Source organism: Vipera berus, assembly GCF_964194415.1.
Source record: "Vipera berus genome assembly, chromosome: 2".
NCBI lineage: Eukaryota > Metazoa > Chordata > Lepidosauria > Squamata > Viperidae > Vipera > Vipera berus.
In genome coordinates this window covers 65,518,236-65,534,996 of record NC_138203.1, presented here as the reverse complement: position 1 = coordinate 65,534,996, position 16,761 = coordinate 65,518,236, and the positions used below count along the sequence as shown (strand labels likewise).

General features: G+C 37.7%; 1 protein-coding gene across 1 annotated transcript in view; it reads right to left on the bottom strand.

Moving 5' to 3' along the window:
• Nucleotides 1-2,694: 2,694 nt before the first annotated feature.
• The window catches only part of RASEF (RAS and EF-hand domain containing), a 38,239-nt gene continuing 24,172 nt past the window's right edge, over nt 2,695-16,761 (bottom strand). The window contains exons 12-17 of the mRNA XM_081319363.1: nt 14,133-14,280; nt 10,791-10,872; nt 10,125-10,239; nt 8,719-8,838; nt 8,197-8,273; nt 2,695-6,280 (exon numbers count right to left, since the gene is read on the bottom strand). Coding sequence (XP_081175489.1) covers nt 6,172-6,280; nt 8,197-8,273; nt 8,719-8,838; nt 10,125-10,239; nt 10,791-10,872; nt 14,133-14,280 — 651 coding nt within the window. The 3' untranslated portion in view covers nt 2,695-6,171. The remainder of the gene's footprint in view (nt 6,281-8,196; nt 8,274-8,718; nt 8,839-10,124; nt 10,240-10,790; nt 10,873-14,132; nt 14,281-16,761) is intronic.

The window sequence follows — 16,761 nt, the reverse complement described above, 5'->3', positions numbered from 1 at the left end:
AAAAAAGTGCTCATGTAAATTATTACCCCCACAATAATCAAATGTATTAGAATGATTTCTCATTGCTATTGATTTCATGAGATAATTTCTCTGCCCCATTTGTTTGATTGTTTCCTGCAATAAACATTAAGTGTGGTGTTAGTTTTCAGCCACTCACCATTTGCAGATAATGTATATTGAGAAGTTTCCTGACCAGAGTTAAATGTTGTCATCAGAACACCAGTTCTGAAAATTCTTCATTTTTGAGGAAGTCTCCTGGCTTTTAGATGGGAAGGAGGTAAAATATGAAAATATTACTTAACAAAAAAACAAAATTCAGCACTATTGTTTTGTTTCCTTACTGTTGCTTGCTGTCCAAGTAGGGCCACTATCAAGAGTCATTACTGCCAGTGTAGTTATTTAACACATCACAGTCAGATCTGGCTGCATCGACATTGTTTATAAAGAGCTGAGCAAACACAATTTGAAAAACAGTGTCCCCAGTTATGAAAGACGAAAAAAATTTTACTGCACCCATAAGGTACACAGCAGTTTCTGATGCAAAAAAAAAATGCCTCCACCCATGGAATCTAACTTCTAATGAATTGGTTTACAGCTGGGATGTTCCAAATAAGTACTTATGAAAGCTCATAAATATAAATAGGAGCTTTTGATGATTATGTGTCAAGCAAGCCCTTTCTTGTAACATGTAGAACCAGGTTTCATTTGTCTTATGTTCCACACCCTCTGCAACTATTTTCTCCTTCTGCTGCTGGGCTGCAGAACGAAAAACCAAATCTGATTATTAAACCGAAAGATGACCTTCTAGGTTTCCTGTGGGATACGTTTGTAGCTTCAGTTGATTCTTTTTACATCTAGAATGGACAGGTATCACCACTCCCAAAGAAGCTTTGATGTTAAATTATTGGAATTCAATGTAGCTGAGATTCAAAACTAGAGAACAGACATTAGAACAGGCTGGCCCATGAAGCTGTGAAATCTCCCTTCACTAGAAATCTTCAAATAAAGCCTGGATGATCATTTGTAGAGATGCTGTAGTGTATCCCACACTGAGCTGGAGTTGGAACCATGGACCTCTAAGGTGGCTTTCAATGCTATGACTCTATCAAATGCATGAAAGTTCATGATGCATATGGCCAAACAGATCAGAACCCTTTCTAAGGTCAACTCTACGAAATTTTACCTCTTCATAATCAATTTGCAAAGTAGCAGGTGGACAAAAATCACCTTTATCCACTCTTGCTTGAATGCCAGTCTTTTTTCAGAACACGAATGTGAAATATGCTTTCTATTGTATTTGGCAGGTTTTGATTAGCCGGTGGCTTTTTTAATGATTGCCTATTTTATGGAAGAAATGTGCCACACTGGACTATTGCTTTATTGGAGATGAAGTATTTGTTAATTATATCTGAGGTTGGTATTCTTTTTAATGATGTAATAGTAGGATAGAGCTGAACATGAAAAGTGTAGGGAGGAGACAGTATTAAAGCTGATATTGAAGAATTACTATTCACTAGATCTGGAAAATTATTTCCCAGATTCAGATCTGTCGAGCTTGAATAATTGATTTAGGCCTGTATTACGTAGGCTTGTGAGCCTCTTCAACTATAACCAACTTTAAGCAATAACCACTTCATCATTATAACTAAAGGGGTTGTGGGAATGGGTGGGAAAGATTAAGGTCATTCTTCATTCCTGGCTACTACCTGAATGCACTACCCCCAAATCAACAATGCATTCACCATTGCTCTAACACAGGCTCCAATCACATCACTGGAGGCTCTTCCCAACTAGAGGATCAACAATCTAACACCCAGAAGACAGAGGACAGTCATGAAGAACTCTGTCCACATCCTCAGAACCAACAGACTCAAACTCTCCCCAAATAAATACAATAAATTAAGCTGGTCCTTACTCACCTCATCTGGTCCTTCCTAGGTTGCATCCAATTTGAAAGTATCTAAGTATTTTTATCCTGCAAAGTCACCACCAACTCTTCATGGCAGCCCAACAGATGATTTTTATGGCCTGTCCTTCCCCCAAAATGAAATAAAAACTACTTTTAAATGGGCTGCCAATCATTAATCAGAGAACACAACAAAAGTGGAGAAATACTGTAGTTTACCACTCTTAGGCCAGACAGTAGCTTCAGTACCCTTGCAGTCATCCGCCCTTATGAATGACCACAGAGATGCTGTTGCATCATCCCTTCTCTCTCTCCACTCCCATCCCTCCCCAATGGGACCCTGCAGTGCTCAGGCCCAGCGCCCAGGCCTCCTGGAAGCAGCCGACATTTGCAGCACTCCAACAATTCCTTGCGTAAATAGTGGCTGCTTTCAGAACTTTTCTGCCCTGATCAGCTGGTTTGCAGTCTCCCACCTAGTTCTTGCTAGGCTTTGGAGAACTCAAAAGCTTCTCAAAACCTTTCCCTTACTTAACCACCTCCCTGCCCTCAAAAACCATATTTCACAATAGATAGTCCTCGGCTTACAACAGTTCGTTTAGCGACTTTTCAAAGTTACAAAAGGGTCCTTTTTCAGAATCCATGTTTCAGTCTTCGCCACCTAAGACTGAGTTTTTGAAATTAGCTGTAGCCCGATACATCTTCCAAGAGTTACAATATGGATAATGTCATTTTTTTTAAAGGTGCATTTAAAAAAATAGGCTTAAACTAACATTTCCAATAAACACAGATTTCCTGTGGCTTATATAACTTTATTTCTAAGAAAATATGATGCAGCACATTTGGGGCACACAGCCTTTTAAAGAATGTTATACATATCAAAGCATTTAACAGATTAAATCTTCCAGAGGACAAATATTGCCTTTAAAATGGCACGTACTATAAACAGAGACAGTAAGGACAAACCAATTTGTGATCACTAATTGCATGAAAATATACCATATATACAGAATTTACCAAAGAAACAAGTCTATTTTCCTGTGAAAATAAATAAATATATGCATATAATGTATCAACTAAATAAATATAAACATTTACTTTGGAAGTTAAGAGTACAAGGTAAATATTCAACAATTCTTTTCAGAGGTTGGCTGAGCGCAATTCAGTCAGGACTTTCATACTGTGATTTTTCTCAATGCAGAAACTGTATTACTTCCTGACTCTAGAAGCCTGGTTATATTTTAATCTGTTTCAAAAAAAATCTCTGTGACTACTGTAGATCTTGTAAGCATGAATGGAGCTCTCCCTGAAAAGATAGTCTCTAATGACTCTTGGCATTGGAGCCCCACATCCACAAAATATTGCTGATTTAGAATTCATCCTTCAAGAGAAACCCAAATTATAGAAAGTGTAACTCTGCTGATTTAAACCATATGGACCAATAAAGCCAATACTTCTTTTGTTTCAAGTGCTAAGTGCCTTGTTACTATATTAAAATCTAGGTTTGTACATGCATGTCATTCAGCAAGGCAATTAACACGTACTTGGTAATTGATCTATAATTCCTATGAAATAAACTTTATTTTTTAAAAACCATCTTACACTGACTTATTTGCATCCCAAGTAAGGATTTCTTAATTTAACTACAAGTACTTGGAAAAAACATCTTTAAAATTTCAAAATAATTAAGAGAATAGTGAAAACTGGCACCTATAAAAGAGGCTTCAATCATTATAGGAGAAGCACAAATATAAAAGAATAAAGAATCTGCAAAACATTTGTGACTCACTTGCACAACTGTGCTTTGGGTTGGCTTAATATCAAAAATGTTCATTTCTGAACTCCTCTTAATTCTATAAGTTGTCTTCTACTGTTATATCAAAACATCCTCACTATTAAAAGGATTGTAGTCTTGTAAGCTTCCCCGTTCTGCATGTGATGACAAAGCAACCATTTTACTGGGACACAATCTTCATGTACAGTTTAACATTATGAGAAAGATTTGAACAGATACTTCCAGATATTCTCATTCTAGAAATTCCCCAATTCCTACAGAACAGTAAAGCTAAATAGGGTTAACAGGAGTTATGTTATAGGATAGTCTGGTGGGCATCTGCTTCAGAAGTTACTCCATTCTCAACGACTTGTATTATAACTATTTCACCTTTCAAATAACCAGACTTCCACCGGGTTCAAAAACTCAATGGAATTCTAGTTAGTTTAATCTATTAAAGAAACTGAAGATCAAAATTTGGCTTGTGATCCTGGCTTGTATTCTAATAATAAAATAATTAGCCTCAAATGTCCTTCAAGATCAAATACTGTATCATAGATTGCTAGGAATAAGGATAGTAAACATAATATATCTGAATCAGTCCAGTACAGTCAGAGACAGAGTACTAAACAATTTATGTTTTTTCAATTTATTTATCTAAATGGTATGAAATTGGCCAGTAAGACAATTTAGAGCTTTCAGCCTAGTTGTAAAAAATGCATGGAGAATCCAGCTGTAAACAAATTTCTGACACCAGATCAGAATAGAGAGAAACAGGTTTCTCTTCTCATAGCCTTGTGAGAAATTAATAATTTTCAAGACCTGCAGAATTTGAATTCCTTTCCTAATTTGGACAGAAATTGATAAATGTGATCAGCTAACTATTGTTTCAACTATGGAAACTTCCTTAAAAATGAGAAAGCTTTAACACAGTACAGCAAAATAAAATCTATGCATTTAGAAAAACAGTTTAGTTGTATATATCAAGGAGAATCTTTAAAATCATATAAAAGTGCCTCTTATTCCAACAACAGAATGACAAACTTTTGCATTTCCTGATCTTTAACAGATTCCCAGGAAAGTTGGGATTTTGACAGCATCAAGGCTTATCATTACAATAACATATTAAAGGGAACACGCCAAATATTATAGATTTCATGTAGTCTATGTAGATGTTTTTCTCGGTTTCCAAGCATGGAGGACACTTCTTGCAAAGAAGTTCAGACAACCTTTGTATTGATCTTGCAAAGCAATATCTTGGAGTAGGGTGTCCAACCTTGGCAACTTTTAAAAGCTGAAGACTTCAATTTACAGAATTCCCCAGCTAGCCATGCTGGATGGGGAATTCTGGGAATTGACGTCCACAAGTCTTAAAACTGCCAAGTTTGGACACCTCTGCCTTGGGGGAAGACCAAAATGCCTATTCATTTTACAAAGGCCACTCTCTCTTCTGGGGTTGAGGACTGGGATCCTTTCTGGTTTTGAGTATTATTTATATAGAGAAATTGCTTTCCAGTATTTTCTTCAGTGAGGCCTTGTTGCTTTCATGTTCTATTCAGACCCAGAGGAAGAATAAGCCTTTTGATCAAGTTTCACAAATGTTGGTCCTTCTTCTTAACATCAAAGTACAAAAACGGTAGCAAACAGTTTCAAAGCGCAGCTTCCTATTCGGCGGAGAAGGGAAGGTAATGTCTCACTTCTGCTTATCGCCAAGGCACAATCACAATACAGTCTGTCTTCTTCAGAATTGCTGGGACTTCAACTTCTTATATTTCAAAAGAGCATTCAGTTATAGTCCCCAAATTCCAGGAAGGCACTTGACAGATAAAGATGCCATCTGTGTTTTACACATTCTACTCAGAGATCCTATATAATGCCAGCAGCAGCGTTCTGAATTCAGCATCAGAAGGGGTACATTTTTTCTAGATAGTTCTACATAAGTTGTATTTTTCTCCCAATTCAGGTTAAATTTTCAAGTCATCACTTCTTTTTCTAGGATCTCAAAAGCTGCATGGTATGGAAAAGCTGAATGCTTCAGAAAATCCTTCAAAACAATCACTGCACAAGTCTTATGATTAACGATGAAGAATCACAAATGTCTTCACAATGCAAGGCAGAAACTGGGCTATATACTGCCATTTTTTAAAAAAAGGTTAATATTTATTTATGTAAACATTTAAGATTTTTTGGGGGGGGAATCGTTTCATCCAAGCAGATTGGCTTACGAAGGCACAGCTGATTTGAGATGGAATTATCTTAACTGCATAAATAAAGGAGTGATTCCTCTGACCAAATAAGAATTTTATACTTTTTGGCTTGGTTCATTCAATAAGCAACATATCTCAATTTTGCTTAAAGACTCTTATGGGCCTGGTAGCTGAAAAATTACTTCCATCTTTCCTTCTGCTGATCATCTGGAACAACCTATGCTTTTCATTTTTTCCCTCTTCCATTGCCACAGAAGTCTGTTTCTTTGAGGCCAAGGAGTTACTTCTCAAACACTGCAGCAGTTTTTGGTGAACGAAGACTTTTTTAGTGTTGTCCCAGCCAGCTTAGTGACTGTTTTATCATCATCTTTGCTATCACTTCTTTTTCGCACTTCTCTGAAAAACAGTAGTTTGTTTAATCAGACAAAGCATTTTCAAAAGAAAATTATCCTGCTTTATCGTGAGCATTTGCTGAATAACAGTAAAGGTTCATGAATGTTGTGTATTGATACAGTTTGCTTTCACCGTGTACACTGAACATGAATAAATAAAACATCTCATTTGAATTAATGCTATTTACAGTGCTTAGTTTAATGGCAAACAAAATATAAGACATATTGTCAAGAGGTGTTTACATAATAAACTTCAGTCTTGGGCCATTATGACACACCCCATTTTAGCATATTTTCCCCCTCTCTGGACACAACCCACAGAGAAAATCCAAATTATCATCTATCAAGTGGACTAAAATAAATGGGAACTGTGGAAGGAAGGTTGCCTATGAACTGTGATTTGAGTAATAAATTAGTACTAGCAACAATATGCCATGGTGATTGTGAGAAGGTAGCTATTCTCTGTAGTATCTAGATCAGGGGTCCTCAAACTTGGCCACTTTAAGACTTGTGGACTTCAGCTCCCAGAATTCCCCAACCAGCTGGCTAGGGAATTCTGGGAGTTGAAGTCCACAAGTCTTAAAGTGGCCAAGTTTTAGGACCTCTGATCTAGATGTTGAATAGGCAATCCTATCCTTATTTTTTAAAACTACTTTGATATTTTATAGTTTACGAAGATTCTACTTACAAGCCAATTTTATGAAACATGTATGAAATGTCAACACTCAAACATTGGATGTTTTTGCTCTGACAATGTAAGAGACAGCCTTTTCCTTTAAACTGTTTTGCTTTGAATCAATGAAGCGGGGGGGGGGGGGGGGAGGAGGAGAAGGTTGACCCGGTTATTTTGATAAGAAATAGTGTGCTACAGAAAGGAAGTGAAACTTTGCATGTTAAACGAATTGGAGAATGTGACTCATGATGTGTAATTAAGGGAGGGAATTGTGTATGATATGATGTGTTCAGGGGAGAATTCAGATTCTGGCATCCATCCATGAGTGCCGATGCTTCATTCTCATTATTATAGACTTTTAAGAAAAACAATGCCTGAATGTTCTTTGATCTGGCTCATTAATCGGAACCATGACATGAAACATATATAGTGTTTTTCATATGCAATGAACACATATGCACCTATATTCGGGGATGTGCAACATGGCAATACATGGGGTTGCATATACTATGCATACTTACTGGCCTAAAATATTCAGTGGACCCTGCAAAATCTTAAATAATTGAGATTTGCCAGTACTCATTGAATTGGATGCCTTGCCTGGTCTCAATGCTACCAACTTTTATATCAGGGGTCTTCAAACTCAAGAACAGGGCTCAAGAACATTATTTCCTGGGGCTAAGTATATAAGATAGGGGTCTTCAAACTTGGCCCTTTTATTAACCTGTGGACTTCAACTCCCAGAATTCCTCAGCCAGGCACGCTGGTTGAGGATTTCTGGGAGTTGAAGTTCACTAGTCATAAAAGGGCCAAGTTTGAAGACCCCTGTCTTATATACTTAGCCCCAGGAAATAATATTCTTGAGCTGCAGCTTTCTTCATGCCTAATTGGATTCACTAACAGCAGTGATCCACTAAACCACTTTTACTTCATGAAGTTAATTGTGCAAGGGAACAGCTCCTGCTAGTCTTATCTGATCCTTCTGAATTAAACCTGAAAGAAGAGAGCAGAGACCTTTCTCCTGAATGAGGAAAGGGAACAAGATACTTAGTGCCAGTGAGAAGGTAGTTGATGCAGTGACATTCACCTAGGGCAGCCTTTGATAGCCCCTGAAAAGCTGGAATTGGTCTTGAAACTAAGGAGAAAAAAACACAACTGTATACATACCAAGCTATTCATTCCATCTATTCCAGGTTACACGGGACACTAAATGTACATTTTAAAAAATGTGTGGCCTCTGAACATACCGAGCAAGATGAAGCACTGCCTCAACAATATTAGAGCCGTCTTTAGCACTTGTTTCACAGAATAGTGCACTGTAAGCCTAAAAGGTTAAAAAAATAAAATAAATCAAAAGCATATTAATTAAATTCATGGAAATTCAATTCAAAAAATGATTTAAAGACAAAGCTGAAAATAAAAGAACTAATTGCTTTTATTCACTATGATACCTTCCAAATGTTCTCAACATCAACTTTCATCATTTCCAGTTACTATGCAAGCTGAAAATTGTAAAAGTTGATGTCCAAAATTTCTGGAAGTACCAAATGATGAAATATTGAATTAAACAGCTGTTGCTTTCCAAATGTTTGCTAACATCCACTGAACTACAATATCAATAGCATTTTTTTTAAAATCAAGTTCTTATACATCGTCTGAACCTCAAGGATTCAACCTCTAATGATTCAAGCTTTCATTTCAATATATGATTCTACTTTCAATATTGTCTTTTTTTCATTTTTGCAAGCTATTGGACCCGCCATTCTTACCATGGCCAACTTTTCTCCATAGCTGAGAGGTACGCATTTTAGTCCTTCTTCAGAAGCCGTCTCACGAAGATCTGATTTGTTTCCCACCATCATGATTGGGATATTTTCATGTGTGGCATCCTACAATGAGTAGAACTTTAATGCTGGGGGCTTCTGATGTTAAATCCAAAATACAGATTTTAATAGTCTAATACAGACATGTCAAACACAAGGCCTGGGGGCCAGATCCAGCCCGCAAAGTGGTTTCATGTGGCCCGTGAAGCTATCCTGGAAACAGTGGGAGAACGGCCCCCACTGCCTTTGCCCTGACCCAGAGACCCTCCGCCTGCCAGAGACCCTCAGATCTGTCCCACTCCTGCCCAGGCCCCCATAGGCACCCTTGATGCGAACAATGTAGAGCTGGCCACGCCCACCCAGTAAGCCATACGCACTCTAGCCACGCCCACCCAGTAGGCCATGCCCACCCTGGCCATACCCACCTGGCCCACCGAGGGCAACCGCAATGCTGATGCGGCCCTCAATGAAATTGAGTTTGACACCCCTGGTCTAATGCATCCACACACTTTTTAGTATTATTAGAAATTTACCCTGCTTTTGATTAGTTTTAATAAGAAAAACTGTTGGAATATTGTATCATATGTTTTAATGTATATTTATTTGTTAAATTTCTCACATCTCACGACAAGTGATTCTAGGCAGCGTATAACAAAAAAAACAATAAGCACGTCAAAACCATAGTATTAAAAGGTTTTTTTTAAAGAATAAAAACACACAAGAAATTAGATCAGCAAGGGAGCCACCTTAAGATCTCACCAGTCCCTAAACCCCCTGAACCCCCAGGCCTGATGAACATAGCCAGGTCTTGAGGGACCTCCAGAAAACAAATAGGAATGGAGCTGACCTCCTAGTTAGTACAGGTAGTCCTCGGCTTACGACCACAATTGAGCCCAAAGTTTCCATTGATAAGCGAAACATTTGTCAAGTAAATTATGCTCTATTTTACAACCTTTCTTGCCACAGTTGTTAAGCGAATCCCTGCAGTTGTTAAGTTAGTGACCTGGTTGCTAAGTGAATCTGGCTTCCCCATTGACTTTGTTTGTCAGAAGGTTGCAAAAATGTGATCTTGTGACCTTGGAACACTGCAACGATCCTAAAGATGAATCAATTACCAAACATCCGAATTTTGATCACGTGATCATGGAGATGCCGCAATGCTCATAAGTGTGAAAAATGGTCATAAGTCACTTTTTCCAGTGCAGTTGTAACTTTGAATGGTCGTTAATTCAAGCATTGTAAGCCGAGGACTACCTGTACTGCAACACATTGAATCTGAATCATCTCAACCATTAATAACATTTAAAACACAGGCTCCCTTAAACCTTTTGTAAGATTCAAAACATCCTTACCGCTATCATATCCACCCATTCTCGTACATTAAGAAAGCTTTTTTCGCAGGTAACATCATACAGTAATAGCACTCCGTCTGCTCTTCTAAAGTAAGACTTTGCAATACTTCGGAACCTTTTTTAAAAACAAAGTTAAAATTTGCTGTAGTTCTTCTATTCCACATTTTTCCCCCTTGGTCTGTGGAGCAGGTTAAGTTCAGCAGATTAAAGTCAAACATCTGATCAATAAAGAGGGCAGGATAGGAATTAAGATGGTAAAGCCTGCATTACATACCCTTTAAGTTGATGCCATTAATCTAGTGGCATTTTAGGATTAGTTTGAACTTTAAAGAGCTAGTGCTTGAAGAGTCCAATGGGCCACTACTATTCAAGACCAGGTGTAAATACCAAGTGTCCTGTAATTGCTCCAGAGTAAACTTACTTACATTGTCTGGAACCAGTGGAAGCTGAAATTCAAAGTCTCTACATTTTGTTCAAAGTTAGGGCATTTTCTAACACATTCTAGGGCAATTTTCCTTAACCTGGCATTCTCCAAAATGCACTAGGCTTCCTGACATTGTTATGAAGATTCTAATATCGCTAACTTAGAGGACAGCACCCAAATATAATTTTCTAATATAAAACTTTTATTTTTATCTCAAACAAAATCAGATATATTTAACTAACCTCTCTTGACCAGCAGTATCCCAAAGCTGTAGCACGGTAGGTTCTCCATCAACAATGAGTCTCTTCATTTGAAAGTCAACCCCTTAAAATAAATAACATCCTTTAATGCACTGCATTGCCATCCTTTAATTCAGTGAAGGTTAAGAATCTGGAATATATCTGTAGGATTAAACCTAAAAATATATAAAGGTAAAGGTAAAAGTAAAGGTTCCCCCGCAGATGCGTGCTAGTCATTTCCAACTCTAGGGGCCGGTGCTCATCTCCGTTTCAAAGCCAAAGAGCCAGCATTTGTCCGAGGACGTCTCCGTGGTCATGTGGCCGGCATGACTAGACGCCAAAGGCGCACGGAACGCTGTTACCTTCCCACCATAATGGTCCCTATTTTTCTACTTGCATTTTACGTGCTTTTGAACTGCTAGGTTGGCAGAAGCTGGGACGAGTAACAGGCGCTCACTCTGTTACGCGGCACTCGGGATTTGACCCACCAAACTGCCAACCTTCTGATCGACAAGCTCAGCATCCTAACCCACTGAGCCACCACGTCCCTTAATCAGGGTTAAATAAGTGAGCATTACTGAGAATTCTGGGGCAAGAACGGGAGCTCCCCCCCCCAGCCCACACAGTGCTTGGATCTTGAACTGCCAACCTTCCAGTTGACAAACCCAACGTCTAGGATGACAAAATGATACAATGAAGTAGAGAACCATGTTGCACCATCTGGCTGTTTGTCTGCCTCCAAATATGAGAAATAACGTCCCCCTCACAGAATTAAGTCTTTGACTCTGCTTCCAACAGATGACATTTGTCCATCAGCTTCCTAGGTCCAAAGATCAATAAATTCACTGTCTTGGCAACTTTACCACTAAGGGACAACTGAAAATGGGAGTGCTCCTTTTAGGAGATATTTGAGCTGAAGATTTCAACATAACATTGTTATTTTTTGTTCTATTTCATTTTTTATTCGTTCTAATGTTTGTATGCCGCCCAGAAATGTGTCTGCATGAGATAGGCAGCAGAGAAAGAAAGAAAGAAAGAAAGAAAGAAAGAAAGAAAGAAAGAAAGAAAGAAAGAAAGAAAGAAAGAAAGAAAGAAAGGAAGGAAGGAAGGAAGGAAGGAAGGAAGGAAGGAGAAAGGAAAGGAAAGAAGGAAAGGAAAGGAAAGGAAAGGAAAGGAAAGGAAAGGAAAGGAAAGGAAAGGAAAGGAAAGGAAAGGAAAGGAAAGGAAAGGAAAGGAAAGGAAAGGAAAGGAAGAAAGAAAAAAAAATACTTTATCTAACTATCTGAAAAAGTCAGATAAACCTTTCCAGAGTCACTGGCAACTATGGGTACTAATTAGCATGTACAATCTCAAGAAAGAACAAATCAGGAAAAAATAAGGGGAGACATCAGCCTGGTGATTGGAAGGAAGGAAGGTAAGGTTAATGGCTGTTCTTCCTTGCCATACTACAATTTAAGCACAAAAATCATGATGATAGGGATCCTTGCAATATGAAAAGTTCTGTTCTTAATATGAGAGTAGTTGCTGATGCAACATATATTATCAAAGATTTAACCCTGAATACAAATGTTGATATGGCAAGTATTATAGAGACCTGGTTAAAAAGGAACTGGGGATTCATTTCTCTCAGCCTAACTACCAGTTTACTGTACTTGATGGAAAGCAGACCAGGACTGTGATCATGTTAGGATAATTTCCTACATTCCAATAGAAGCTATGTTTAGCTCAGAGCTGAACTGTGGAGTTTCTTGATGCTTTCTGAACTTGTTTTCTTGCAGATTTTTCAATAGCCAACTACAGTAGGGCTTTAAGCGGTTTGTGTATTATAGCGCTATTGAGTGGTTGTAGAGGTCTGCTGTTGTTTCTAAGTATTTGTGATGCATGGAAGTGTTGAAGGCTGTATCTCCTATTGTTTTCTATACTCTATCACCAGGATGTTAGAAATGGAGGGGAACTGGGATTATCAGTGAAATATGTGATTTCCAGAACTGAAACAGGCTGATCTTCAGATTTATAACTCTGTAATAGCCCACCTTAACTACTGCAATATGGTTTACATGGGATACCCCTGAAAAACATCAGGATGTTACATCTGATGCAAAATACAGCAACTAGACTGCTATTCTGTGTAAAATTGTTAACTGGTGTCAAACTTTAAAAGTTGCCAATCTTTTAAGTAGTAGGTAATTTTGGAATGTGGTTTATCATGTATTTTTAACTTTTAATATTCTATATTTAGATTTTCTACCTTGAGTGTTTGCCTGAGTCAAATAATGGTCATCAGTCAAAATAAATAATGCATAATTTAAAATGTGTAATTGAGGCACGATTATATTTCATGTAAAGTTGTTTGTAGCATTCATAACATCTGCGCATTTTGGCAATTTTTTTTAAAAAAAATTCTATGGTAATTTTCAAATGACATGGACTAAAAATTGAATTCTTGATGCAATTGCAAATTAATAACTTTGATGCTGTCACAAAAGTTAATTTTAATTGTTTAACCTTATTGGTTGAGGGTTTACATAGTATTTCAAACATTTCATTTATTTAATTGGACGTTGTGTTAATAAATTAATAATTTCATTTCTGCACATTTTTAATAAAAAATATGTGTGTAGAGCAATCTATCAAAGCAAAGTTTATACTATCTACAAAGTTTGGCTTTTCCATTTACGATGTAGGCAATAACAGCACTGTGCAGAATGGCAAAAAGTATGAGTTGAAAAGAATTTTATGGGGCATCTAGTCTAATCTGCTGCTCAGTGCAGGAATCCAATAAATCAATCCCAACAACTGAAAATTTAACCTGCACTGAAAACTCCAACAAAATGAAATCCACCACTATTCCAGCATATTGTTCCAGTGTTTTAATTGTTCTCTCAGGAAATTCTCACCTCTTGTATCAAAGTAATGTAGTGTCAAAATCTATATTCCAGTTTTGGTCTAATGTATTTTTTTTTCTTTTTTGTAATCTTACTCTTGGGATGCTCAGCAATTGTTTTACAACATTTTGGATACAACATTTGAATTTATATGGTGGAGTGTACTTCTACTATCCTTGTTTTGCAGGAAAGGCCTAACTACTGTATATCTTTATCTCTCTGTCACTTTACTATCTGCCCTTTTCCCTTTAACTTCAACGAAGTTTTGAGATAGGTCAGTACAAAACCACATATGATGTCTTAAGGTCCATGGAAGAAGTTTAATGTAGAGGTGACTGAAAGACAAGCTATTATAATCAAACACGGTGTCTATATTTTGAGGGAACAAATATCTTCAAACCTCATCTATTAGGTCAGGCAATTGTGGGTGCCATAGAAAAAGAAAATATAAAAAACATACCCAGGGTTGCGCTGGTGTTCCCTCGAAATTCATTTTTGCAAAGCCTCATAAGAAAGCTAGATTTCCCAACAGCTGCATCCCCAGCAAGAACTATCTTGTAGGCCTTCTCTGAGCTTGGGTATCTGGAGTTGCTGTGTACAGAATCAACCTAATATAACAAAACATGTATTGTATTGACAACATTAAAATAATACTAAGCTTTGATTCAGTAATCTTATTTTTAAAACACGTCAGGCTGTTGGTGCTAAGTCTGGAACACTGGAGCAACAAATAGCACGTGTACATATGTACACACAGGAAATGGGCTATGATGATCATCTTCATCACCGAAGACTAGCATAATAAAAATATTTCATCAGACATCATTGGGATGGGAGTGAAAATGACAACACAAATATTGCAATGCCAATATTGCAACACTTTCTATAAATCCAATAGTACAGTACAATTTAGAATACCGAAAACTATTCAGCTTCCTACTTAACTAAAGTTATCAAATAAATGAAGGACACGGGCCCTTCCTTGTCAATCAAAGCGTTTTAAAAAGTGGTAGTATGACAGACGCTCATACAGAAATTTAAAGTTAGAAAAATTAGAATTGGTTCTCATCTGCGGTAAATTCCCTAATCTAGCCATACTGCGTTTGCTAGTTTTCTGCCAAGTCAAACTGATAAACTGAACTAAGGATTAAGTGTCTGGAGATGTGTAATTTACTGTTTAGCTCAGAGATGAAGTCTGAGCAAGTTTGTCAGAACTCTGGAAGGTATATTCTCAACAGTTTTACAGGATACCAGACAGAGAGGATTGATCTAGTGCAGGGGTAGGTAACCTGGGCTCTTTTATGACTCGTGGACTTCAACTCCCAGAATTCCTGAGCCAGCATGGCTGGCTCAGGAATTCTGGGAGTTGAAGTCCACGACTCATAAAAGAGCCCAGGTTGCCTAGTGGACCTCTGTCAGATTTTAAAGGAAATTTATGTCTGATGATTACTGGATTTACTAATTAAAAATGAGGTGTTTATGGGAAGAAGGGAACCGAGACAGGCAATTTATAAAGGTGGAGATGGTGACTATTATGTCTATAACAGCTGCAAAGAAAATCAGAAGTCATTTCTTTAGATGTCTTTGTCTTTTGCAGTTTCTCACTTTTTATTTTACATCATTTTTTTCGTCTTTCTGGTTTTTTTCTGTTTAAGTTACTAGGTTTTTTTTTACGGCTGTGAAAATTTTTATTTTCAATAAATAAGATGTTAAAAGTATTTTATGTCTTATAATGGATTATAAAAATGTCATAAAGTCCGTTTTTAAATTAGCATAACATGCCTAAAATCACTGGAGGACTTTTTTGTTTGGCTTACCGGTAAGTTTTTAAATTTGTTATAAAGGACTTTTAAAGATAAAATTTCAGGAAACTCAGCTACATAATAACAAGACAACAAGCACACCCCTCCTGAAGATTTCACTGAGCTTTGTAAACACTAATCTGGTAGTCAATAAAATCAGTGAAGCTTGTATCTAAATAAAAATGCATAGTACCGGATGCTTATGCTAAGCAAGCTTGTTTGGTTCTGACAATGTATTATGCTATGAATCTAGTTATAGTTATTTATTCAATAAAATATGGCTCAGGATAATGTATCACCAAAAGAATAACATGATTAGTTCTTCACTGTAAAAGAAGCTTCAGATTTCCATCAGCTGCTCCTTCATGCCATACGGAAAACGCCTTTTGACAGTAAAAAGATAGTGAAAAATGAAATGGCATACTGGAAGAGAAAGAAGAATCTGAGCTTAAAAGTGTCAAGGATACCACTGGATACAAGATAGATAACCTTTATTGTCATTTTTTACTGTGGGCACACTGGTACACATTAAAAATGAAATTCTGTTGCCTGTTCTCAAAAGTGTACACATATATAACACACTTAAAAACATACTATATATTGTTGTTGTTGTTAGTTGCGAAGTCGTGTCCGACCCATCGCAACCCTATGGACAACGTTCCTCCAGGCTTTCCTGTCCTCTACCATCTTCTGGAGTCCATTTAAGCTCACGCCTACTGCTTCAGTGACTCCATCCAGCCACCTCATTCTCTGTCATCCCCTTCTTCTATTGCCCTCAATCTTTCCCAGCATTAGGCTCTTCTCCAGTGAGTCCTTCCTTCTCATTAGGTGGCCAAAGTATTTGAGTTTTAGCTTCAGGATCTGGTCTTCTAAAGAGCAGTCAGGGTTGATCTCCTCTAGGACTGACTGGTTTGATCGCCTTGCAGTCCAAGGGACTCGCAGGAGTCTTCTCCAGCACCAGAGTTCAAAGGCCTCAATTCTTTGGCGCTCAGCCTTTTTTATGGTCCAACTTTCACTGCCATACATTGCAACTGGGAAGACCATAGCCTTGACTATACGCACTTTTGTTGACAGGGTGATGTCTCTGCTTTTTAGTGTACTGTCTAGATTTGCCATGGCTTTCCTCCCGAGGAGCAAGCGTCTTTTAATTTCTTGGCTACAGTCCCCATCTGCAGTGATCTTGGAGCCCAGGAAAATAAAACCTGTCACTACCTCCATTTCTTCCCCATCTATTTGCCAGGAATTGAGAGGGCCGGATGCCATGATCTTGGTTTTCTTAATGTTTAG